The 25,251-nt window shown below is 40.9% G+C and overlaps 1 protein-coding gene and 1 long non-coding RNA gene across 3 annotated transcripts in view; one reads left to right on the forward strand and one right to left on the reverse strand.

Annotated features, from left to right (window-relative positions):
- Window positions 1–25,251, reverse strand: part of ABCC4 (ATP binding cassette subfamily C member 4) — a 245,850-nt gene that overhangs the window by 68,040 nt on the left and 152,559 nt on the right. The window contains 1 exon segment of the mRNA NM_001197174.1: window positions 16,302–16,381. Coding sequence (NP_001184103.1) covers window positions 16,302–16,381 — 80 coding nt within the window.
- Window positions 20,529–24,366, forward strand: LOC111091687. Of its 2 annotated transcripts, none has more exons than XR_005376483.1 (3): window positions 20,529–20,664; window positions 21,352–21,486; window positions 21,729–24,366. It is a non-coding gene; the product is annotated as an uncharacterized LOC111091687 (long non-coding RNA). The 2 variants fall into 2 exon arrangements; XR_005376484.1 differs by lacking the exon at window positions 20,529–20,664 and adding an exon at window positions 20,677–21,213.

The raw sequence follows: 25,251 nt of genomic DNA on the forward strand, positions 1-25,251 counted from the left end.
TTGTTGCAAAGATGTAGAGCAGGTGGTGCCCACATACTGCTGGAAAGTATATAAAATTCACCAACTATTTTTTTTAAAGACAGCAGTCTTTTTTTAAATATTGCTGGTAAGTATATAAAATTCACTGTTTTTTTTTTTTAAGACAGCAGTCTTTTTTTAAATTTTATTTATTTATTCATGAGAGACACAAACACAGAGAGAGAGAGAGAGAGAGAGAGAGAGAGAGAGAGAGAGGCAGAGATACAGGCAGAGGGAGAAGCCAGCTCCACGCAGGAAGCCCGACACGGGACCCGACCTGGGGTCTCCAGGATCACACCCTAGGCCGAAGGCAGCACTAAACCACTCAGCCACCCATGCTGGCCTCACCAACTATTTTTCAAAAACTTTCTGGTAGCCCTTTCAAGTTAAAATGCACCTACTTTATGACCTAGCAACTTCATTTCTAGGTATTTGACCTAAAATAAATGAAAAAACATGTGCATATCAACACTCGTGCAAGAAGGTTCATTACTAAAAACTGTCAACAATCCCAATGTTCCTCAAAGAGGGAATAAACAACTTGTGAAATCTTCATTCAGTGGAATATCACTTAAAAAAAAAAAAAAAAAAGAATTGTGACATACAATACAATGGATCCCAAAAAGATGCTGACAAAAGGGCAGCTGCCAGAGAAAAACAGGTATCATACTGATTCCATTTGCATGTATGTAGCCCAAAAGTAAGAATGTAGCTTCTAGGTCAGTGGAAATGCGAGAGGTGTGGGGGTCTGGAAATTAACTATAAAGGAACAAGAGAGACTTTCTGTACAAGGTGATAGAAAGGCTCTACAACTTATTTTCAGTAGTTGTCAAAGGGAGACACATGATTATCAAAATTCTTCAAATTACTAAAAAAAAGATATTCTATTCAGTACAAACAATATCTCAATAAAAGTATCAACCGGCAAAAAGAAAATTATGACGCAGAATTCCTTTCCCATTTCTTTGATCATGCTCAGACAGGTGTTGGCAACCTGTAAACATACAACCGTAATGTTGCAAGATGATTTCCTGGGGAGCACTATGGGCAGGGAAGGGGAAGGCATACGTGAGGTCTCATGGTAGCCAGACTGCGGGCCTCAGACAAAACGTGGCTCCGGAGCCACATCTGGCATATCTGCTGTAGATGTATGGCATATCTGGCCCTTGATTTCAACGCCAGAGATGTTCTAATCTGCCTCGTGACTCAATGCAAATGACGATCAGAGAACACTAAATCAATGAACCCACAGAAAGGACTCCAAGAAACAAGTGAGTCATGAACTCAAAGGCAGAAGACAATACAGAATATAATTAATCATGTTCCACATCAGATTTGAGAGAGAAATCCATACAGCAAATACCAAGTGCAAGATTTTTCTAAAACCAAATCTAAGTTCTCCAGCCCATCCCTTTCTTGTTCAGCTTATCAAGAAAACTCATAAAGTAGCTAGAATTGAAGGAATGTAATCATGAACAGCATATGGAGACTCTAAAGGTCCTCAAACTAAGTAAATATTTAGCTATTTCCTCTCCCTAGCAACAACTGCCCATTTAATCATCCCTAACGATGCAAGCGAGCAAGGCTCTCGAGAAAGCCTTGTGAGTGGCCTCTGTTTTGCAATGGACATCATCCAATAATGCCATAATGTAAAGTTCTATGCTCTGCACCATACCATCACGCTCGATAAAAATTAGATCCTTATTTTTTTTTTCTTTAGGTCTTAATTAGCTTCTTGCTAAACTACAAACATTATCATTGGAGCACACATGCTGGGACAGACAAATTGGAACACTGGTTGCCAGCCTGGGAGGGTCCCCGGTGATTAACTGTCACTATGCTGATGTTGACGGGGGTTTCTTTTCTAATTGTGCTAACCACCAAGCTGAGGGAAGAAAAACAACCATCTCATCTTTCAGGGGGGAAGAAAAAAGTAAAGGAATCATAGGAGTGGGCTTGTGTGAACCTTATCACCGCGATCTCAGGAACCTATTGGTCAAGTGTTTATAAATATTTCCAGTAACCCATATAATCAATGCTCCCTTTTATAAACAAGGAAACCCACTTTAACTTGGCACTTTGCATGAATCATTATCGCAGGGACTGGCACCTTCACGGAATATTCCATCCTTGCCGCGGCTCTGGCTAAAACACTTTTGTTGATTTTAAAAGCGTGAAAGCACAGTGTGATTCGGTTAAAATGGAGGAGTTTACTTTTAAAGAGTCGGTAAAACAGAGATCTTCCAAATGAGGGCAAGGCTGCCTAACTAACAATCTCCTTTGTCCAATGGGGATTTCAGGGCAGGAGTGGGGGAAGGGGTCAACACACCATAGAAATCTCAAAATGACAAAGTCATTGTTCAATGAAAGAGGCTGGAATGCTTTCTACACACTTTCCCTGACATCTCTACACAATGCAATGCAAGGGTCAGTGGTACTGAGACAAGTAAAGGCAGTTCCACTCTTTTGCTTCTATAAAAGCAAGTGACCCAACCTATTGTACCCAAGTCTTAGGCTGGCTTTGTTCTCAATATCCAGATGCAGCAGCTTTTTCTTTCTCGCTCCCCCTCTGGAAAGAAATGACTGTGGACACCTCCTTCACATTTTCTTTTTTCTCAGGCATTTTCACTTCATAAAGCTGCAGTCAATGTGTTTTGTGTGTGGTTGAGGAGGGAATGACACGTTCCATGGTGGTCCCCACCACTGCCTGCATTGGTGGCTCAAGTGGCCTCAAGGATTAGCCCTTTGTGTTCCATGAAAGGATATGAAAAGTCAGTTATTTAAGCTCAGTCAAGCTGTTGATTTTTTTTTTCTTTTCTTGGATGAGGGGGTGTGTGGGGAAGAAAGGTTTTTGCAATTCAGTTTTCGTCAATAAATTACAGCATTCTGCTGAGGACAGCTGTGTGCAAGTTCACATGCTCAATGAGCCCCACTTTTTTTTTTTTAACATTAAAATGCTTAAGTCAAACTTCCCTCTCTAACCTTCGTTTTTACTTGTTTTGTGAGTTGGATGACTTCTTGGAGGTAATCGTTTCAGGACATGAATTCTAAATATAGGAGACTCCTTATTCAAATATTATGGAGGGGGAGCCTTCAGATATTGCCTTAAGTTTGTTAATATAAAATATAGAAAAAATAAAATATAGAGTGCTCAATACTCTCTATTTTAAAAGAGATTAACAGATTATGATTAAGAGATTTAACAGATTATGATTCCATGAGTCTGTGTGTAAAAATACCCATTAAAATTTTGGGGGAGGGGATGCCTTGGTGGCTCGGCGGTTTGGCGCCTGCCTTCAGCCCAGGGCGTAGTAATCCAGGAGTCCCAGGATCAAGTCCCACATCGGGATCCCTGCAGGGAGCCTGCTTCTCCCTCTGCCTGTGTCTCTGCCTCTCTCTCTGTGTCTCTCATGAACAAATAAAACAAAATCATTTTTAAAAAAATAAATAAATAAAGTAAAATTGGGGGGGGATCATACAATCATTGTGATACAAGCTCAAGTGGTGATAATTATGGGACCAACAACTCTGTGACAATTCCTTTGATGCAAAATAATGCCATTATGAAATAGGTAGCAACTTGAAAACTAACTACTGGGGACACCTGGGTGGCTCAATGATTGAGCTCAGGGCACAATCCTGGGGTCCTGGAATCAAGTTCCACATCAGGCTCTCCCACCAATCCTTCTGCCTATGTCTCTGCCTGTCTCTCTGTGTCTCCCATGACTAAATAAATAAATCTTAAAAAATAAATAAAACTAAGGAAATTACCCATTATTTAGTGCTTAACATGTACTTAGACACTGTGCTAACCATTTTATTATAATGATTTCATTTTGTCTTCACAATAACACTTGTGAAGTAATACCATTTTCTCTATTTTAGAGATAAGGAATGTGTGTGCTCTCAGAGGGCAAGGACAGGAAGAGGTAGAGATAGGAGCCAACTAAGAAAGGCAGGCTGTCGGGCGGGGCCGGGGGAAGATTCCCACTGCACCCACACAGAGGTTCTAGAGGTATTTATGTTATAAATGATACCATTAACATCTAATCCTAATTACAGCAGCGCATTCAACCCTCACATCACTAAAACGGAAGCTTTTCCTAGAGAACCAAGAGAAATGACAAAAAAACATTCCCAGGGTGCTTAAATCCATAGGTACAATCACATTTAAGAGATAGATAGAATTTATTTTTTTATGCTGCCTTCCTTCCTCCTTTGGAATTGTGAACAGTTCCAACGTGGCCATCAACTATAATTTGGCTGGACAGGAAACATACCTGGGACCGATAAGAGCTGGCATACACAATGGCATGCAAACTTCATGACTGCCCCTCTGTTGGGATAGGGCCTTTGAATGACATCACTGGGGGAGGGGGACATAGGAGGGCTCTTCCACAGTGTGGACTTACTAATCAGAATCAAGGGTTTTCACCAGCTACACTGGGCATCACTACCTTTAGGTCCCAAAGAGAGACTTGGGCAAACAAGTGCCTCTTCTTGTCTACCCAAGTCTGGTAAAATCCACCAACATAATGGGTCTTGTCCTGCTCTGTAGCTTTCTACCAATACTCCAAATCCAAATCCCTGTGCGAGAGACGTGAGTCTCCCTTTCATCTGCCTCCTCTGTACCTACCCATCTTTAGCTCTCCTGATGCCAAATGTCAAACTAGACATTATGGTGTCCCTGCAAGTTTCCTATGCTCTCCTGGGGTTCCTGTCCTTGGTATCTGCTGCTTCTCCCCTAACATGAGACTCAGGGATCACCAGGAAGCCATGTCAATTCAGATATAAATTATACAAAACCTGAAAGTGTGGGTTTAATTTAAAAGCATGCATAGGGATGCCTGGGTGGATCAGTTAATTAAGTGTCTGTCTTTGGCTCAGGTCATGGTCCTGGGATCGAGTCCCACATCGGGCTCCCTGCATGGAGCCTACTTCTCCCTCTGCCTGTGTCTCTGCCTCTCTGTCTCTCATTAATAAATAAGTATCTTTTTAAAATATATAGAAATAAAAAATAAAAGCAGGTACAGATCTGGTATCAGAGTGTCTCATGATCTTTCAACATCAATCACCGGTAATGCAGCTTCTAGGACTTGTGAGACACTTGTGAGGCTCTCAGCACGGAATCTTCCTGTATTTCTCCAATTGCCTACTCCCCCCTCCCTCACTTGTTGCCTTACCATACCTAATTACTAATTTTTTAAGATTATATTTATTTATTCACGAGAGATACAGAGAGAGGGGCAGAGACACAGGCAGAGGGAGAAGCAGGCTCCACACAGGGAGCCTGATGTGGGACTCGATCCCAGGACTCCAGAATCATGGCCTGGACGGGCTGAAGGCAGATGTTCAACCGCTGAGCCACCCAGGGATCCCTATATATATATATATATATATATTTTTTTTTTTTAATGGAGCCTTTCCTAAGTCTTTCCAAACCATTCGATTTGAGGCCTATTTTATCAGTTTACTTCATGTGTATTATAAAATAGCAACAAGGGCAAGGAGTAGGAAGCAGCCTAGGAAGAATCAGGACAGAGTGTGGGGAAAGACAGCAAGGCCAAGAAAGGAGCAGTGAGCATGCAAACATTGGAGACAGTCACTAAAAGCTCATTTTCCTGCATGTACGGAGAGGACTGCAAAATGCAGGGGTAGGAGAAAATAGAGCAATGGTGTAAACACCAAGAACAATGTCTGATTCTGCCATCTTACCTAGAGCACTTGGTAGCGAAGGAATTAAAAAGCAAAGAAAGGCTAGTATTTACCTCTGGAGGGTCAAGAGCAGGTTGAGAGTTAATGTCTTAACCTCCAGCGTCACTCAATGCAGGCTTCACTAACTTCATAATTCTCCAGAAGGAGAATCTCAGAGAAACATATCAGACCAGGAAACTCTGTCAGGTTTCCAGTAAACCTGGGGCCCTGGCATCGCTGTGTATACTGAACTGAAATGAAAGCAGCAGAGCCAGAAGGCCAGGACTACCCCACTAGAGACCAGCACGGAACAGGGTGTCCTGCTTCCCAATCCTGAGATGCTTATGCGGATGCTGACTGGGACCGGTAAGGCAAGAGGACGAGGGAGTCCTCTGCCACAAAACATCTTCAGGTGACCACAAAGAGGAGAGAGAAGTCTGAAACATTAAGATTCTGTGCAGGAAGCAGTCAAGGGCATAATACCATGCATGCACTACATAAACTATTGCACAATCAACCTTGGTGATTTCCAGGAAAATCCACCAAATGGGAATGACACTTTCGAAGAGGAAAGATACACACACATTCTTGTTTCGCTTAAAGCTACATGATATACAGCCTACTTACCCACTCACAGACCTTGGGTGAGGCCAAGAATTTATAGGTTCAAATCTCTATTCTTCAGACAAGTTGTCAAGGCATCTTAAAATGCAGACCATGATTCACATAGAGCCCTACAGAAAACCCTCCACTCCAGCCACAAACATTATTTTCTTTGCCTTACATGTTGAGATATGCATCAAGCTACTTGGCTTGAAAACGTCACATATCAACAATGTGAAAACTCATCAGGGTACATATGTACTGTCTACATGCATACACATACATATACATAAAAAAAAAACACTGACAAACTCTGTTGTCTGGAATCAAATATACCAGACTCCTATCTCCCCAGAAAAGAATGTTACTGCCTACATTATAAATTCTTAAAATTTATCTTACTGACAGTTTTTCATAGAATTCAAAATTTAAACTGCTACTTGAGCCATTCATTTGAATTAAACCTCAAGAGTTCATTTTTTCATATAAATGATAAAGCTATTATATGCAGTTTATAAGTTATTTCCAGTATGTGAATTGAACAATTTATATTTGTGCCACTTTCTATATAGAAGGAATGCATTTCTAATTACTAGTGCTAGTACAGCGTACAATCACCTCTTCATAGTTTTATTGTAGAGTTAAGCTTCTATTTTTCAACAAAATCTCAAGAAATGTTTTCATTATACCCAGTAATTGTTCCTTGTTGACACAACAGTACTACAGAACTATGTATATAAAAACCCAAACATCCATCAAAATACGTGTAAAAATGGTATCTACTACTTCCTAATGCTCACAAGTCACAATTTCTCCTGTACTTCCATTTGAAATCAGGCTTATCATAAGCTAAGGAATAAAGTTCTAGAAAATAGTAGTTCTTCATTTAGACTTCACAACAAGCAAAAATTACAAAAAGCATTTATGGAGAAGAAAAATGATCCTAATTCTAAAGGACAAAAAAAAAAAAAAAAAAAAGGCTACTACCACAATTTCACAAGGTTTGTATCTCAAATATCATGGGATTGTATTATCTGAGCACCTTTACGACTTCTTGGGGAGGAGGCAGAGACACCAGATGACAAACAATTTATTATTAGTGATTCTACCTGGAATGTCCCTTAGTGAGAATATTCTGATGTGATCCAAACACAAAAAGGGGCACTGTGCTTCTCCCTCATAAGCATAAATGAGTATAACTTGAAAACAGAATAAAAGCCTGAAACTGATCCCTTCCTAGCTATGTGATGCTGGACAAATTATATAACTTTTCTGGGCCACATTTTCCCCATTGGTGAGAACAGCACAATAATTGTATATACCTTCTGGAGTTGCCAGAAAAATGAGATTATACTCATAGAATATTTGAAACGAGGTTTGGCACCCAGGAAGGAGTCACTAACTGTTAGCTAGGAGGACTGTTACTTCCAGCTTGTGTGGACTACATGTCACCTTTTGTGTGACTTTATACCTCCTTGCCACCCACCCACCATTCCATCCCATTATGTTTAGAAAACAAGATACCTAGAGATGCCTGGGTGGCTCAGTGGTTGAGCGTCTACCTTCGGCTCAGGGCATAATCCCAGGGTCCTAGGGATAAGTCCCGCAATCGGGCTCCCCATGGGGAGCCTACTTCTCCCTCTGTGTCTCTGCCTCTGTGTCTCTCTCTTGAATAAATAAAATCTTTAAAAAATAAAAAAGATACCTAAAGGGAAAAAAAAAACTGAGAAAATTTAGCTTTTGGGGGAAAAAAAAAAAAAAAACCCCTACATCATCCTTATTTTTCCATGTTAACTCAGCTGGGAGTGACCTGGTGTTTCAGAGCCAAGGTGCTAGAAGGGTAGGTTGGTGGAGGGACAAGAGGTCCACACTGACTGCAAAGAACCACCATCGTATCTGGGCACTCACAATAACTGTTCATGACATTAATGACTGAAACACCAAATACTGATATGCCTCAGTTCCTAAAAAGGGACGGGGAGTGGGGGGGGGGGGGGGGGGTTAAGCCTTGGAATACAGCCACATGGGAATAGAGCCTTCCCTTTAAGGGATCTTAGGCATATATTGAGGATTTAAACATCAAAAAAGGGACACCTGGGTGGTTCAGTGGTTGCATGTCTGCCTTCAGCACCAGGGTCCTGAGATGGAGTCCTGCATCAGGCTCCCAGTAGGGAGCCTCCCTCTATCACTGCCTCTCTCTGTGTGTCTCTCATGAATAAATAAAATCTTTAATAAAAATTAATAAGCATTAAATAATGTGCTTATCTCATGATTAGTGTCAAATATACATTGTTTTCAATCTGAAGTGGAAGCATGATGTCCATCCTGTTTGGAATATTCCAGTGGTTTCCTTTGCATCCAGAAGAAAACTTAAAGCCCTAAGCTTTTGTGGTCCATTTCTGCCAATGCCTCAAGTTCCCATTGCCCATCTTCCCTCTCTGTTTCTCTGTCTTTCTCTCTCCCTGGGAACGTGCTGCTTTGATCCCATCTGAGAATCTACACTTGTTCCCTTCCCTGAGCATGCTGTCCCATCTACCTGCCTCCAGTTCTTTCTGGATGGCTGTTTACTTAACGATTTTTTTTTTCTTTTTTAAACAAACTCAAACATCACCGCTTCCCTGGTCACTATGTTTCATTCAAGCACTCCCTGGAGTCACTCTCAAACACTTTCTTTTCCTAAATGCACGTGGAGTTTACTGGAATTGCCTTCTAAATTTACCTGTTTGCCATCTATCTTCTACACTGGATTGTAAATTCCTGGAAGCAGATGCCTGGTTCACCTCAATACACACTAGGACATAGGAAAAGTGCCTGGAATATGGGTGGTGCTCAGAAAGTACTGACCAGAAGTAAGATTGAAATAAGATGTTCAGCACTGCACTTGACGCACGTTTATAGAATGCCAGCTTTTGTGGAAGGAATAGGGACAGTTTTATTGCAGAAGAGTGTGATCAAATAAAGTTTCACTAATGGGAAGAGAGACTTTTGCTGCTCCTTGAAGAATGAAGAGGGTCCATCTGAGGTTGGACCAAAGGTATGGGTGTTACACACAGAGGAGCATCAGTGGTCTGCCAGCCAGGCGTGTCATGTTTCCTTCCAGGAGCTGTACAGAGATTCAATTTAAGGGCTAGGAAATCTGAATTTTACTCTCTAGGCCTGAACTCCTTTATAATACAAATCATCTGCAAACAAAGCACAACAAACCATTTAGATACATATTCTAAGATACCGCTGCTGTGGTGAAGAAAGGGTGTGAACCCTTCTTCAAGTGGTGGGGACAGTGGTGGCACAGCCGGTCTGGTAGGAAGATGGAATCTGGTTATCCCCTGAATGGTCTCACCCTTCTATGACATATTACAATCTCCGGATCAGAGAAGAAAATAAATTAAGTTCTAAAATAAGCAAAGGTACTGGCATTTGAAAGCAAAGAACAAAGAGATCTGCTGATCTCAGAGGATCATAGGCAGGTTAATCTATGCGCCACAGTATTCATGAGACAAAGACAGCAGAAACAAAGAAATAATAAAAGGAGGGTCTTTTTTATAATTACAAAATGTAGAATTATCTAAGTTCTCATTTAAGGCAATGAGAAGGAATTCGCTGAGGAAGAGGATACAGCATAAACACTTAAAAGTAATAAAATTTATTACAACGATCAAGTATCTTTCAACGCTTATCAGATATATCAAGGATGAACAGAACCATTAGAAAAGAGCCGAACACAGGTGGCACTGATTTTATCCTTGAAAACAAAACTAAGCAGAATCTTTCCCTTCCTGAGCTCACTCCCAGCTGATGGCAGTGCCCACGTAGGAACTCGGGCTTCCAGAGGCAATTCCTGAATGCTCAGTTGACCTCTAGGATCTAACAGCTTAGCTTGCCTTCCAGTACTTCTTCTGGGGCACTCTGCAAAATTAGCATCCCCAATCTGGCAAAGGATGAATTGCTCTAATCTATCAGTCTCTGCAATCTGGACTCTTATCCAAAACCTGCTCTAGCTGCTCAGTGGACTCCTAAATCATCAAATCCAACCTGACAGTTTACTGCTTCCCCACCTCCTCTTCTGCATTTAACACATTCATCCTCCTTTGGTTTTTCAACTCCGATTTTCCTCCTGTCTTCCTTGCTATTCATTCTAGGTCTCATCTACTCGCCTTCTCTTCTCTCTGCTTTCTCTTTCAATATGAAGAATTCCATAAAGTTCTGTTCTTGGCATCTAAAAATGCTTCCCTTTCTCTGAGCAATCTTAACCATCTTCACACCATCACTGATCATCTGCTCAGTGAAGAATATGCAGGCTCTACACTCATCCTATGCTCACATTCCTAACTACCTGCAGGATTCCTCCACCTGGAGGTCCCAGAAGGTACCCATGATAAGTGAAATAAAACTCGCTGACCATCTCTCTCCCAAGAGTGTGCCTCATGGAAGACCAGGAACTAAATGTTATTCAACTCCACGACCAAACCCAGCATGGTGACAAGCATGCAAGACACACTAAGTGCTTGGTCAAATGAAGGAAGATATAGGCTCCATCTCACTCATCCCTCATCCCAGCATATGGTAGGTGCTCAATAAAAGATGGACTGGAAATATTGGTAGAACAGAAGTCTACATACCACAGATACGTTATAATACAATGTCTCCCTTTTGGAAGCAATGTGGGTATTTTCCATTATCTAGTTGCAAATACATTCATGAAACAATAGATCTGCACAAATACTAGTAAAATATACCTGTGTAATTAAAATTAATCACTAGAGTTCATTTTAATCATTCGCTAAAACTTAAATGTTATCAAAACATTACAAATATTACACTAGCATGCTATCTTTATAAGTTAAATCAATCGTTATTTTAAGAAATTTAAAGGCTAGATTTAGTTAGGCTGCTGGGATTTATGCTATGGCATCAGGAAATCAGCCAACCTCTTAAAAATTTGAATTTTAATTACTACGTCTATGTTTTTGTTTCTTTGTTTACTCAAATTCAACATGTTTTGAAGGCCAAAGACCTATTCAAAGAATTCCCCAATCATTGATTTCTCACCTCTGAGGTCCAGATGAAAATTGTGATACTATTTGTATTTCCAACCCTATTTTCACAAAGATGTTTAGTTTTCACATGTGAAGAACTGCACCTGAGCCTGATAGATGACTTGGTTTTAAATATATCGTTAACACTCAAAGCTGTTCAGATTTTTGTGAAAGCAAATAAACAAAACATGTCTGAACAACACTGATAAGCCAGATGTGCACTGCCAGCCACTGGCTAACTTATCTGATAAGCCCAGGGCAACCCTGAGGTAACCTGCAGCCTGTTGTTATTTTGTATTGTATAAATTATTTATTTCCTAGGACATATTCAGAAATTTCCCTTGCTGCTGGCCCATACTTCCAAAATGCCTCGCTGGTCAAACATGGATCTTTCTTCATTCACAACTGCTCTTCACCTATGTGAGCACAGGTTTGCAAACCCCTGCACTTGTGCCCCACAGCTCTGTAGGATTTCTCATTTAACGCAGGGCAAGAGAAAATGATACATATTTTCAAAATTCGCTGTGTCACAGTCTTCCATTAGCAGGATTAGGAATAGCTAACTATCCAAAAACTAAAAAAAAAACAAACAAACAAACAAACAAAAAAAAAACAAACGAAAACACCATATATTTACACAAATACAAATCCTTGTTCAAGGTCAACATGACCAGTCTATCTAGTCAGGTTTTGAACAGAATTTTCTTCTCTCCATCATTTAGTCAATGGAGCAATTGATATCTGAATTGCATCTACAGAGTATTACAGACTGATATCCCTGATATCTGAATTGCATCTACAGAGTATTACAGACTCCAGTCATTATGCATCAAATGTAAGATTCTGTTTCTCAGTTCTCTCCTCAATTTCTCAGCTTCAGACTCAATTGAAAAAACAATTAGCTTCTAACCCAATGATTCACATTTCTTTTTTTTTTTTTTTATGATTCACATTTCTAAACTCTTGCTTACAAAAGGGAAAAAACTATTGTCTTACAGAAAAAGTGATCAAACATGCATAATCTGGATTAAAAAGTTCACATGGACAAATGTAGTCACATTTTTTCAGTATCTATTTTATTTTAACTCTCCCAAAAAGGCATGGCCATATGCATATCTTTAGTAAGGAGAAAAACATTATAGGAGATGGTCTTAATTTGAATATTCTGATGAGGGGAAAACTTAACTCTCAATTCATGAAGGTATCTGAGTTTTGGATTTCGGTTTGCATTCCATTCATTACTCTATAAATTCTGCCAAGTTCTTTCTGGCTCAGCAATACTAGATGTAAAGGATATGGAGATTGGGAAAGGGCTCATCTCCTACAAGATAATAAAAGGGTAACTTCTTGATAAGGAAATTCCCAGTCCTTTTAAAACTCAACCGTTTCAATGAAACTCACCTGTTACCTTTGGAAAGGCTCAAGTTCTGAGCTACTCTGCGCATAGGAGGAGCTGCTAGAGTCAGAGCGTTCTTAACCAAAGAATCTGATGTTAGACATTCTAACTGGGGGCCTCCCGATGTCAATAGTAGCTTTTGCTATTGACATCAGAAACAAAGGCAACAAGGAAATGTCCTAAAGCCATAGTGAAAAGGGTGAACAAAACTCTGGAGAAGAGCTCATGAACTGATCACTAGGTCTGAAAGTCATTCCCATCTCAGATCCCAGAGTAACTGAGGAGATACTATTGTTCACACGGGTAATATTCTTGAGACCTGCATGTTTCCCCTGACTAGTTAAAACTCTTACATGTATTATAAGACTGAGTCAAAGTATGTAAAATTTTCTTTTTAAAAAAAATTAACACCCACCCACCTTTAAAAAGGCAAACAAAAGCTAGATCAACTACTTAAGCAAAGCCAGGAGGTGTGAGTGGAGCTGATTGTCATTTTGACCTTGCTTTGCTTTAATTCAGGAGCCTATTTAGAAATGTAACAAGCAACCCTCTTCATTCGGCTCAGCTAGCAGAGCTAATAGGCTTCTAATTAATTTCCAGAAGATTGCTGTTATAACTAACAGGTTTTAAACATTTGGTTGATTGGGGAAAATGAATTGAATATAATGTATTTGATTTGGAAAATTAGTTTTCATTCTATGTGCTTACCATAATAGTGTTTATTTTAAGTTTACATGATTCCATTAAGAGTCCCAGAACACCACCGGGTTGTTTTTATCCTTACAGTGTCCTATCCAACTTAAAAAAAAAAAAAAAAAAAAAAATCCAATTTACATTTTGGTATTTGTTGGCCTTTATTTGAGGGCAGGTTAAATTCATTTTTGTGGCATTAATAAAAATCTTCACTTGCTAATATAGCAACAGGCCCAAATACTTCAAAATGATCCCAGTGATACCTCAGTCAAAAGCCTACTCATCGCATGCAAATCCTCCTGTAGAAAGGCTTCTACGCACAAAGTAAGATGAACCAGTTACTGCATTGTTTATGAAGTTTCCCTTGATTCCTCCTGACAACCATTTAAACAATGAATGTTGGGAAATGTCCCTCAAAGAATCAACAACAATGGCAGGGATCAGAGCTTTTCTATTTAGAAAATACTATTTTTAAAAGGAGAAAATATTTCTTCCTGAAGGGATTATGGAAAGGCTTATTAAAGACACCTGCAAACAAAACAAGTGACAATAGATCTTTATCATAATTGATAACTGAGTTATCCTTGAGACAAAACTCCATTCTTGGAGACAATAAAATCGAGATTTACCTCAGCTATTAAGAGTCAAGAAATCAGCTAATTGGGACTACCCGTATTCCAGGATGATAAGTCACACCAAGATTAAGTGAGCACATAATAAAAAGGCCCTTGTCTCTCCGGTTAAAGAGAAGTGCAGCTATACTAGGATTTTCTCTCCCTGGGCTGCTGAGAATGTTTTATAAAGAATTCAAGTAGTTTCTAGCCCTGTGTCTCCACACATCATGCAAAAGATAGGCAGACCATTCCAATTACGATGGCTGACTATGTGCAGAACACACAGTGTGCCAGCCACTTTGGAAACTCAACCTCTGCTGAACTAGCACTTGTGAAGAAACAGAACCTTTCTCCCAAATCTTGTCAATGTAATGAGCTATCACTGGGAAAATGTGACAATGTTTTGGCAAAGGATGGTTTCTTGGGGATAAATTACATAGCAAAACCAGGCAGGACACATTTATAAAATACTTTTGCATAAGAGGAACGGAAAAATCAGATCTTCGCAGTAAAAGTACTCTTCCTCCATATCTCTGTTTAATTCATGTTAGTAACAATGCATGCCTTTGCCCAGGGGCTACACTGTTTGCAGTCAGATACTCACTGCTGCATTTCTGAGTGACTCACAGAAATGATGTGGTCATTTCGGGCCCAGTAGTGATTTTTATGACACAGCTAATTTTTCAAATTAAGTAATTCTGGCTCCATTTATAACAGTGGCTCCAGAAAAGTCCCTAGGTTTTCAACTTGAAGTGCATCTGGGCATTGAATGGGGGCGGGGAAGGACACATCAGAAGGAAGACATAATCGCAGACCCCAGTGGCAGCATTTCTACTTCCAGGCCATACAATGAGTTCATGATTAGATTACTAAAGGAGAGTAAGGGATCCCTGGGTGGCGCAGTGGTTTAGCGCCTGCCTTCGGCCCAGGGTGTGATCCTGGGGTCCCGGGATCGAGTCCCGCATCGGGCTCCCTGCATGGAGCCTGCTTCTCCCTCTGTCTCTGCCTCTCTTTCTCTGTGTCTCTTATGAATAAATAAATAAAATCTTAAAAAAATAAAAAAATAAAAAAAATAAAGGAGAGTAAAACACAAATTCAGAAAGTATTAGCAACAGCAGCAGAGATCTTAGAATATCATCTAAAAAAAAAAAAAAGAAAGAAAGAAAGAAAAAGAAAAAGAAAAAGAAAAACCCACTTGGAAAAAAAGAAACTTCCCCCGCCTGAATCACTGAAGAGTGGGCAGAAGTAAACAGCATACGAAGCATCCCATGGGGATGCCTGGGTGGCTCAGTGGTTGAGGGTCTGCCCTCAGCTCAGGGCGTGATCCTCGAGTCCCGCATTGAGCTCCCTCCCTGCAGGGAGCCTGCTTCTCCCTCTGCCTATGTCTCTGCCTCTCTGTGTGTCTCTCATGAATAAATAAATTTTTAAAAAGCATCCCACGTGTGCCACAGTACTGAGTGAGCAGATGAGGCATGATATGACCCAATATCACTTCTCTGAACCTCAAGTTCACAAACAAAACAAATGCTATATAGAAGGTATTTGTGGGATTGTTGTATTTCACTCTCTCTCACACACACACACACACACACACACACACACACCCTTAAGATTTAGAGCAATCAACGTGTGAAAGAAAAGCTGCCTTAAAAAAACAAAAAAGACATTTTCTGAGGTGACTTTGATCTTCCACTCAAATTATTGGCTTAAATGTACTTGCCTTTAAAGGCTTTGTATCTGCAATAACCGCTCTCTATTGTCCTTGCAAACAAAGTATTATTTTCACCTTATTATTACTAATCTTTTCTTTGTTAGTAACCACACCTGGTTTTATCCCCCAAAATGGTGCAGTAAATATTTGTCCTTTGTGGTAATACAATGCATAATTTAGTTAATCTGGGCTATCTTTCCGTGAGAGGTGATTGTTTCTATATTATGAAATGTGCTCACGGTAAAGTGAAATTCATGCCAGATACCTGGAAGGCAGATGGAGAACCACTTACCCAGCATGTAGCTGCTTCGAACCAACCTTGACATGACTGCGTAGCCACTCCTACACTTCAGGTATTACTCATGTTAACTTAGCCTCCAAATCAGAGCCACACCTTTCTCTTACAAACAAGGCCTTTACTAAGATAACATGACATTGTCAGGCCTAGGGGCCCACCCTCAGCCCCCATGGGAAGGACTTGAAAGAACAGGAAGTGCAGTTTTCCATCTGAGAACCTGGCATCACTGTGACCTTACCTGGAGGAAATCTAGAAACGTCAGGGGTAGCAAGTCATCCATGTGCCCAATGTCTTTGGAGAAACGATTTAAAATTCTTCCTGCAAGAACAGGATATGAGAGATTACTCATTTCCCCAGATAGGCCTACTTTAAGTGAAACAATTTACAGACAAATCAAAACAATATTTTAAATGCATATGTATTTAATCTATTACGCATTCATACGAAATAAGCTGATGTCAGTGTAAAGAAAAAGAAAACAGAATGATAACTAGAAAGAAGCAAAAATACCACCAAATGGCAGCAGGCAGGGAGTTGAAATTTGACTCAAATTTTTAATAAAATGGAGGTACAAAAGGTCTTGTGGCAGTATTGGGAACCGCTGCTGGATTTTAGAACCTGCTCTCCTTTTAAATGCCATCTAGGACGCCCAAAGGGAGGCTGGATTGGCAAACAAACAATTGCAAAATACATAAATTGATCCAAATTGTCATAATAATTTTGCTTCAGTTATCAAAATTTTACTGCCTGGTACTTATTAAATAAAATGTAATCATAACCTCTCTTTTTGGCCTCACGATGATTCACAGCACCTTACATTTTGAAAAATTTTGGAATCCTGCCTCTTCCAAGTTGCAAGTTTACAAACGGGGTAATAAACCACTATCTATTGCAGTACAACCAACTGTGAAAAACAGACTCATTCTTAAATATCCAACAGAACCAGAGGAATGCAGGCAAGAAAACAGAAACATTACCTAATAAGCAAAGATCATTTCCTGGGGAGCCTGGGTGCCTCAGTCACTAAAGCATCTGCCTTTGACTCAAGTCATTATCCCAGGGTCCTGGGATGGAACCCCATAGGTCAGGCTCTCTGCTCACTGGGGAGACTGCTTCTGCCCCTTCCTCTGCCTCTCCCCTCCCTTGGTGCTCGCTCTCTCCCTCTCTCTCTCTCTCAAAATAAATAAATGAAATATTAGATTTTTTAAAAAGATCATTTATTACATACTGTATATCCCTTTGTAGAATCCAAGAGAACAGTACATCCTAAAGGATTTGAAAACAGAAAGTGAGAACAGATTTGTAATAAATATCTAGTTTTTAGAAGACAGAATTCAAAGAAATTGAAGCTACACATAAACAGACTATATTAGTATAAGCAACTCCTGAGAAATGTGTTTGACTTGCCCCTGAAGTTCCTTTTGTAGTGGAGGCTTCAGGAATCGTGCCTGCAGGTGAGATGTGGGGCCTCTACAATTCTTCCCAACGTCAGTCACAGGTGACTTCCTCCTGAGGCCCTCCATACCAAGCCCCTACTAGATCGTGAATGGCCAGAGGCTGGCAGCTGAGCAACTAACTACTGCCAGAAGCTCAGGGTTGCTCAGGCAAAGAGGTGGAGGAACTGGAGGCTTCCATGCTTGGCGACACATGACAACCAGGGCCTCCACTTCTCTGACTCAGGCTTAGGAGATACAGACCCCAGAAACTGTCTTCTTATAGTGACACTTTTGGCAGGTTGAGTGACAGCTTTTCTGAGCCTCTAATAATACCTCCTTGAGAGGGTGATTCTGAGGATTACATGGGCTCATGCATGAGAAAGAACCCAGTCACAATGCCAGGTACATTAGCAGGTGCTCAAAACAAAACACCAAGGTGAGATCACTACTATTGCCCACAGGATCTGAACTAGTCTCCTGGCAAAGTCTGTCTACCAGGCCCTGTCAGAAGGTCAACCTGGTAACATGTAAGTTCGGTAGCTTGAGACTGGGGCTTGAAATTCTGCATTTTTACCAAGCTCCCAGGTGGTGTCCTCTCTGCTGTTCCACACACCACAATCTGAGGGGCAAAAGGTTAGGCGGTTAAACAGATGTGCCTTAGAAACACTAAAATCAGATGGGCAATTTTCCACATATTCTTACAGACTTTGTGAACTACCTCGTTATTTCTTATCTTCCAAGTATCAAGACCAAAATAAGGAAAATATGCATCAAGAAATATTAAAAGACATACTTTAAACATTTATTTCTTCAATGGAAAAGGACTTTTCAACATAGTCAGGATTCAGAACACTGCAAAGTATGGTTCAGCTTACATAATACTGAGACCAACATTCACTTTTGGGCTCTTTTTTTTTTTTTTTTTTAAAGGTGAAAAGGCTACACAGTGATGATATCTGAAACCCATCCTTTTTACCTTCTATCAGATGCAGGGGTCTTAAAGTCTAAAATACCCATGGGTTGGCAAACAGCATAAAATACAAGGAAAACACACAACTGAGAAAACCATCTCTCCACACAGCTACTATAATAATTGACCTGAATGTCAAAGACTGTCAAAAACCTAAACTGTCACTAACCCGGGGAGTGCAGAAAATGTGAGATTAGAAGAGCCAAGAAGTTACTTTCTGGCCCCAAGAAACAACTAAGTCTCTGCCACAGACTTAGTTACAGTGAGAACTGTGATTTCAAGTTCATGGCCCCATAGGTATGAAATTTCCTCAAAGGTCCCCAAATCAAATGATGCATTCCCTTCACTAAACACATGCCATGCCTGTTCATCCAAATGGAACATCTCCGGGGACATAGAAGTGGGAGCCCAATCCACTTTCAGACTATTCTGTTAGGCAGGCCTTTCTTACATTACACCGAATCTTGCCTTCCTAGAACATGCAACCCTCTGCTTATTCTGCTCTTACAACCAAGTACACGGAGTAAATCTAATTTCTCCTGATGTGAGAGCCCATCCAATGCTTGAAGAAAGTTAATCATATCCTTGCCAGACTTCTTGCATGCAGTTAGCTGGTGGGGCCTCAATTATCCCTGAGAAGGCACAGTACCCTACCTTGGCCACTGCCACCTGTCCAGACTCAGATGGTCAGTCTCCAGGATGCCTTTATTTCTGGGATTAAAATTACAGCACAGGCATCATTTTGATCACCTCGGGGTAGAGCCACAACACACGATCCCTATCCTGCACAGGATATTTAACCAATCATGAGACCACCAAGCACAATCAATTCCGGCAGCCAGATCACATTTTAGAGCCACATATAATGAAAACTCACATTGCACGGGTTGATGTAGAGTTCTGGGAACAACTGGAATAGTATACATAAACATTAGGATCACAACCCGTATGACCCGGAAATTCCAGGGATCTATGCCAAGGAGCTAATAAATGATCAACAATGTTCAATGCGGGTTATTTGAGAAGTGAGAAGAACATGAACATTAAGACTGAAACAGGTCTATAATACATTAGGTGTAATTTTAATTTTTTTTAATCAATACTCTTTTTCTATAGTGACTATGCATTACATGTGGAAAAAAGAAAGGGGTGGGGTGTGCCCCACATGGTTGGCTCTGACTTTGGCTCATGATACGAGGGTCCTGGGATCGAGCCCCAAGTTGGGCTCTCTGCTTGGGTGGCAGTCTGCCTCTCCCTTTCCCTCTGCTCCTCCCTCACCCGCCCCGTGCTCTATCTCATTCACAGTCTCTCAAATAATTAAATAAAATCTTAAAGAACAGATTGTGTAATTTGAGCTAGAGTCAATCACTGGTCAGTCCATGCTCTGCCCTCTCTCTCATATGTAGGATTTCTCTACTTCTTACAACCAAGCTACAACATGAAACTTGGAAGAAGCTCCCATGTCTAATGTGGATCCAATTCTTTTTTTAAAAAAAGAAAAAAGGAGGCATGTTTGCATATCATAAAATATTAAGGTTTATTTTTATTGAGGCATATAACTTTGTATCTTAAATACTCACCCATTTCAGCCATACAATTCAATGAATTTAAGTAACGCTACTGATTGACAAACTGCCATCAAATACCAGCTCTAAGACAGTTTTGTTCCTCCTCGTAAGATGTCTCATGCCACTTTCAGTGACATCCTGTTCCCATTCTCAGCCTAAGGCAACAGCTAATCTACATTATTTTTCTATAAACTTGCCCCTTTTTGAGACATTTCATACAAATGGAATCATACCGTATGTAGACTCTTGTGTCTGAATTCTTTGACTTAGCCCAACATTTCTGAGGTCCTTCTATGCTATAGTGTGTCAGTAGTTGTTTCCTTCTGAACTCCATTTAGCACAGAAATGGTCTTGGGTACCAGCACAAAAGGCCATGCCACACCTTACCTACAGGTGAAAGTGGATGTGTTTCATGAACTCTTATATATTAGGAACTTCTTGCTATGTGCTCATGGTTACCTTCATGGAAGATTCTAGAACCTAATTCTTTTGATATGAATGGGTCACTGGTTTGATAGCTCTGTACAGTTAGAAGCCAGGAATGCGGGATCTGGACCAGTTTCTGGGTATTTTGGAGTGTGGAGGGTCTGGTTGGTGAGGAGAAGTAAAAGAACCACTCTCCTAGTGGTAAGTGGGATGTAGAACCAAACAACCTGGGCAGCCCCAGTGCCGCAGCGGTCTAGCACTGCCTGCAGCCCGGGGCGTGATCCTGGGACCTGGGATCGAGTCCCACGTCAGGCTTCCTGCATGGAGCCTGCTTCTCTCTCTGCCTGTGTCTCTGCCTCTCTCTCTCTCTCTGTCTCTATGAATAAATAAAATCTTTGAAGAAAAAAAAAAAAGGAACCAAACAACCTGTCCAAAAGAGGATAGTCTCTCCAAAAGGGCAGAGAGAATGGACTTGTACCTTCCAGGGTCAATGCCATGTGATGGGGTAATGACTGATTAAAACGAGAAGGTATTCAGGGGAGCTCAGAGATGGTCACCAGGATGAAAAAATCACTGTGCGGCATGAGGGAGCTGGAGGAGCATGGATTTTCTGCATCATCCTACAAAACCAGTTCAGCATAAGATTTCGGAGTTCAATGTAGCCGTCACCACTGATGTCAGAATAGGTCAGACACGGTGGCTCATCAAAGAATGTCATGGAATAGAGCAGCAGGAATTAGGAAAGCATCGGTAAGAAACCACCAAGATTGTTGTCCTCCTCTGACACTCAGTAGCAAGAGCTCTTCACACAACTCATCAAATGCCCATTTATACCCAATCCCTAGCCTGAAAACAGTATGTGATATACTTGTTTCCCTTATGTCACAGGATCGAAGAACATTGTGGCTAAAGCAGACTGTCCTTACAATGGCACCCTCTATGTGGTGTGATGGCACACCGGTGCAAGGGGTTGTCCTCATCATCATCATCAGGGGATTACAGAGCTTTAAGGAAACACGAAAGGTAATCAGGGCTAGTAATTTCCAAACCTTGTCAAGATTCTACGATTCTATAGGGGTGCCTAGAAAAAGTGGAAGGCAACCTCACTCAGCACCAGACACCCAACCCTTCACCCTTCACTCTGAGCTTCTTGGTCCCTTCCCCAGTGCCCTCCCTAAACAGGCTTCCTCCCTCTAGAGGGTCAGACAGAGGTGGCCTTTGAAGAGAGTGTTCTGAAGCTAAAAGAAATGTTCAAATCCCATTAGATCAAGCTCCTTGTGAGACACAAGAAGATCCATGGTCCAGCCTCTCTCAGGATGATGCAGTAATATTCCATAAGCGGCAGGTGTTACTGGCAAGCCAACCTGGTATTTGCACACAGCAGAAAAAGAAGACATGAGAAAGTCTACTTTTTCTTCTCAGGCTAGAACCATCAGCAATTTGTCCAAGGAAACTCTGCTCACTTTCCTTCTAATGACTCACTCTTTGCATATACATGCCAAATTTTCTGTCTACTCCTGATCTCCCAGGGTTTCTTGGGCACTTGGCTATCCCTAAGAAACATCTGAAGCTTGACAAATCTTAACTAAACAAAAGTCTTTGAGATTGGCCTGCAAATACTCATGTCCAACTTCTCCAACTTTACCTTACACCTGTACCACAATACCCAAGATGAAATCTTGTAAGTCATTTTGATTTTTTACTTCAGATAAAATACTCCCAAGACTTTGCACTTAAAAAAATTTCACGTATATCCTTCATTCTTTATCTGTCAAATCCAATCCATAAAACTTTAACAGCGATGAGAAGAGACAGAAGAGAGGTACCTACCTGACCTGTGCATCACTGCTGGCTGGATCCTTATTCTCATGGAGGCCTCCTCTCTCTCTCCCATTCACTCACCAAGAAGGCTGTCCATCCCTGTTCAATCCCATCTACCCAGAATTCTCAGCCTTTTCACTTCCATAAGACTGTTGCTGACAAATACAGCTCTCAGGTATGTGCCACTCACTCAACCTCCTCCATCTTTATCAGACAGGCTTGGGAGATAAAGGAAACAGGCACAGGCCTGGCCACAGCTAGCAGATCAAAGAGGCATGGGGTGACCAAGCAACTGACCAGCTTCCAAGTCATTTAGAAGTTTCCTCTCAAGAACTATGAGGTCAGAGAGTAGCAGGAAAGTGGAAAAAGACTCCCCATCCAAGAAGAGGGATCTGGGTACATGCAGGAGCGCCATGATAAAAAGCCCAGCTACGGCTTCTGGAGAAGCGGGCTCTGCTATGTATGGCTCCATAGAATGCTGCTTCCCTTCAATCAAACCTTCCTCATCTGACCTAACTTGAATAGATTCCATTTTCATGCCAAATGCCCTGACTAGAGCTATCACCACAGATCCAACAAGAGACTCACTTATTAAGATTAGTCAGGGAAATGATAGATTTTGTCAAGTTACTTTGTCAACTTACAATTACTAATTACCCTTGTAGGTAACAGAAGTTTTTTTAATCGAAATCATTTTGGCAGAACCTTTTTCATGTGAACTATAGAGTTCTTATCTTTTTAAACAAAAGATACAGAGCATAAATACATCTTTTCTTGACAATCCAGAAGTAATATTCTGAGCATTTGTTTCTAAACATAGCAGGGTCCTTTGGGGATACTTGAGGTTACGTGAGATGCACTCCTACACCCTAACACACTATAGTTTTCCAATATTGTGCTTTCAGCTGACACATTTTGCTGTTGTGCAGAGCATGCCTCTAACCTCCACTTTCCCTTATAGTGATGAGGACTGTGGAGACTCTGCAACTAAACAGGGTTACTCTCAGCAAACACATACGCAATTTTCATGGTCTTAGGCACAATTTTTCTGACACTTTATTTGATGAGAGACTCTTTCAGCTTGCTTCCCTCAGGATCCCCCCAGAGTCTGGGTATACTCTCAGAATATCTCATAAATCCATTCAGTGCTTTAACTACTTTTCAAGTATATTACTCCTACATTCACAACTATGTTATACACTCTCTTTAAACATAAACCACATTTCACACACAACTTATATAATAAAATGTCAAGTGCCCAGGGGGAACTCAAAATGGATTTGCTAATAAAATATCATAAACCCATTGGCTTTCCCACTTTTTCTTTAAAGATGGACTCCTATACAAAAACATAAACAAAATCTGTAAAAAAAAAATATATATATATAAGAAATAGTTCTTACAAAACAGAGTTTGTGAGACCTGGAAACTACTCAATGACATCTTCCTGAATGTCAATCAGGCAGACATGATTGGAAAGGTTCATTTTGACCACCAAGCTCTAGTCTTCTCTGTGCTGTATACACATGAGCAAACGCAGCAGGACTAGAGGGCTACTGAGTAAGTGGCATTAGATGGGAAATAGCCCAAAACTCGTAAAAGCAATGCACCAATCTCCCAAAAACCTGATGAAAATGTATATTCTCAGGAGCTCTGAGTGCCGCCTAATATCCTGGGTTCTAACAGGTCCAGGGATCACACTCTGAGTAATAAGGAAGGATTAAGCAAGGTACTGATCATGTTCTGTCTCAGGAACCTGTAAAATAATCTTCTCACCTTTACACATGTAATCACTGCCTTTTTAAATTCCCTTTCTTACTTCTAAAAGCTAAAGACCATTTGTTTCTCTTTCAACACACACAAATTAAATTAGAATATAGGCACTGGCAGGACAGGGATGCTATTTTCTTCACTGATGTTTCCCTAGGGCCTGACCAACTCGCCTAGCACATAGAAGGTGCTCAAAAACACACCTGGGTGGCTCAGAGGTTGAGTATCTGCCTTTGGCTCATGATCCGGGGTCCTGGGATCGAGTCCTGTATCAGGCTCCCCACAGGGAGCTTGCTTCTCCCTCTGCCCAGATCTCTGCCTCTCTCATGAATAAATACAAATCGAAAGAGAAAAGAAAAGAAAAGAGAAGAGAAAAAAGAGAAAAGAGAAAAGAGAAAAGAAAAGAAAAATCAAGCAAGCTCAAACCCATTCTGAATGAATAAATAAAACAAGCCCTTCTGCTATAAGGAATAAATGGTTTGTTTTCAAATTTCAGTCCCTATTTCTAGTTTTGATATTTCGTACAGTTTTTTGGCAGTGTTTGCCCAACTGCAGAAATTCATGTTGCAACATGAAGTGTCTGTTTTGTCCAACTTGTCACTTTCCCTGTGCTGTTGTTGAATCGATGTGCCTATGTTCCTTCAAAGGCTGCCTGAAATTTCCACTTGCAGACTGAGTTTCCCAAAACTGGTACAGCAATTAACAGAAGCTGATGTGACAACAAGAAAGCACTAGAAAACAGGGGAACCCAGTGTCTCAGAGGTAATAGAGGAAAGGGGGACAGCAGTCTCTAGTGCTGAGAGGGTGGCAGCCAGGGAGGAGGCTGGAGCAGACGCAGACCATGTGAGGATGAGGAAGCAGGCAATGGAGAGAAGGTAAGTAGCCTGGAAGGAACGCACAGACAGGATCGGAAATGCAAGGCACAGATACTAATGTGACAGGTAATCAGATACTGAGAAGTTCTGCCCCAACCATGACCTAGGCCTACAGAATTCCTCTAAAGCTAGTAAGTCCCCCTAAGAAGTCAAAAGTTAAAACACATAAGAGACAACATTTAATTTAAATCGTAGTGTTCAGAAGGTGCATCCGTAACCCACCCCATTTTCTTAAAGCACAGAATTTGGTGTGCAGGCCTGAGAGGGTAATGTTAACCAGACGCTGAGGGAGAAAGCCTATGGTTCCCTTCAGACAGCCCCC

The sequence above is a fragment of the Canis lupus genome, chromosome 22, assembly GCF_011100685.1.
Source record: "Canis lupus familiaris isolate Mischka breed German Shepherd chromosome 22, alternate assembly UU_Cfam_GSD_1.0, whole genome shotgun sequence".
NCBI classification, from domain to species: Eukaryota; Metazoa; Chordata; class Mammalia; order Carnivora; family Canidae; genus Canis; species Canis lupus.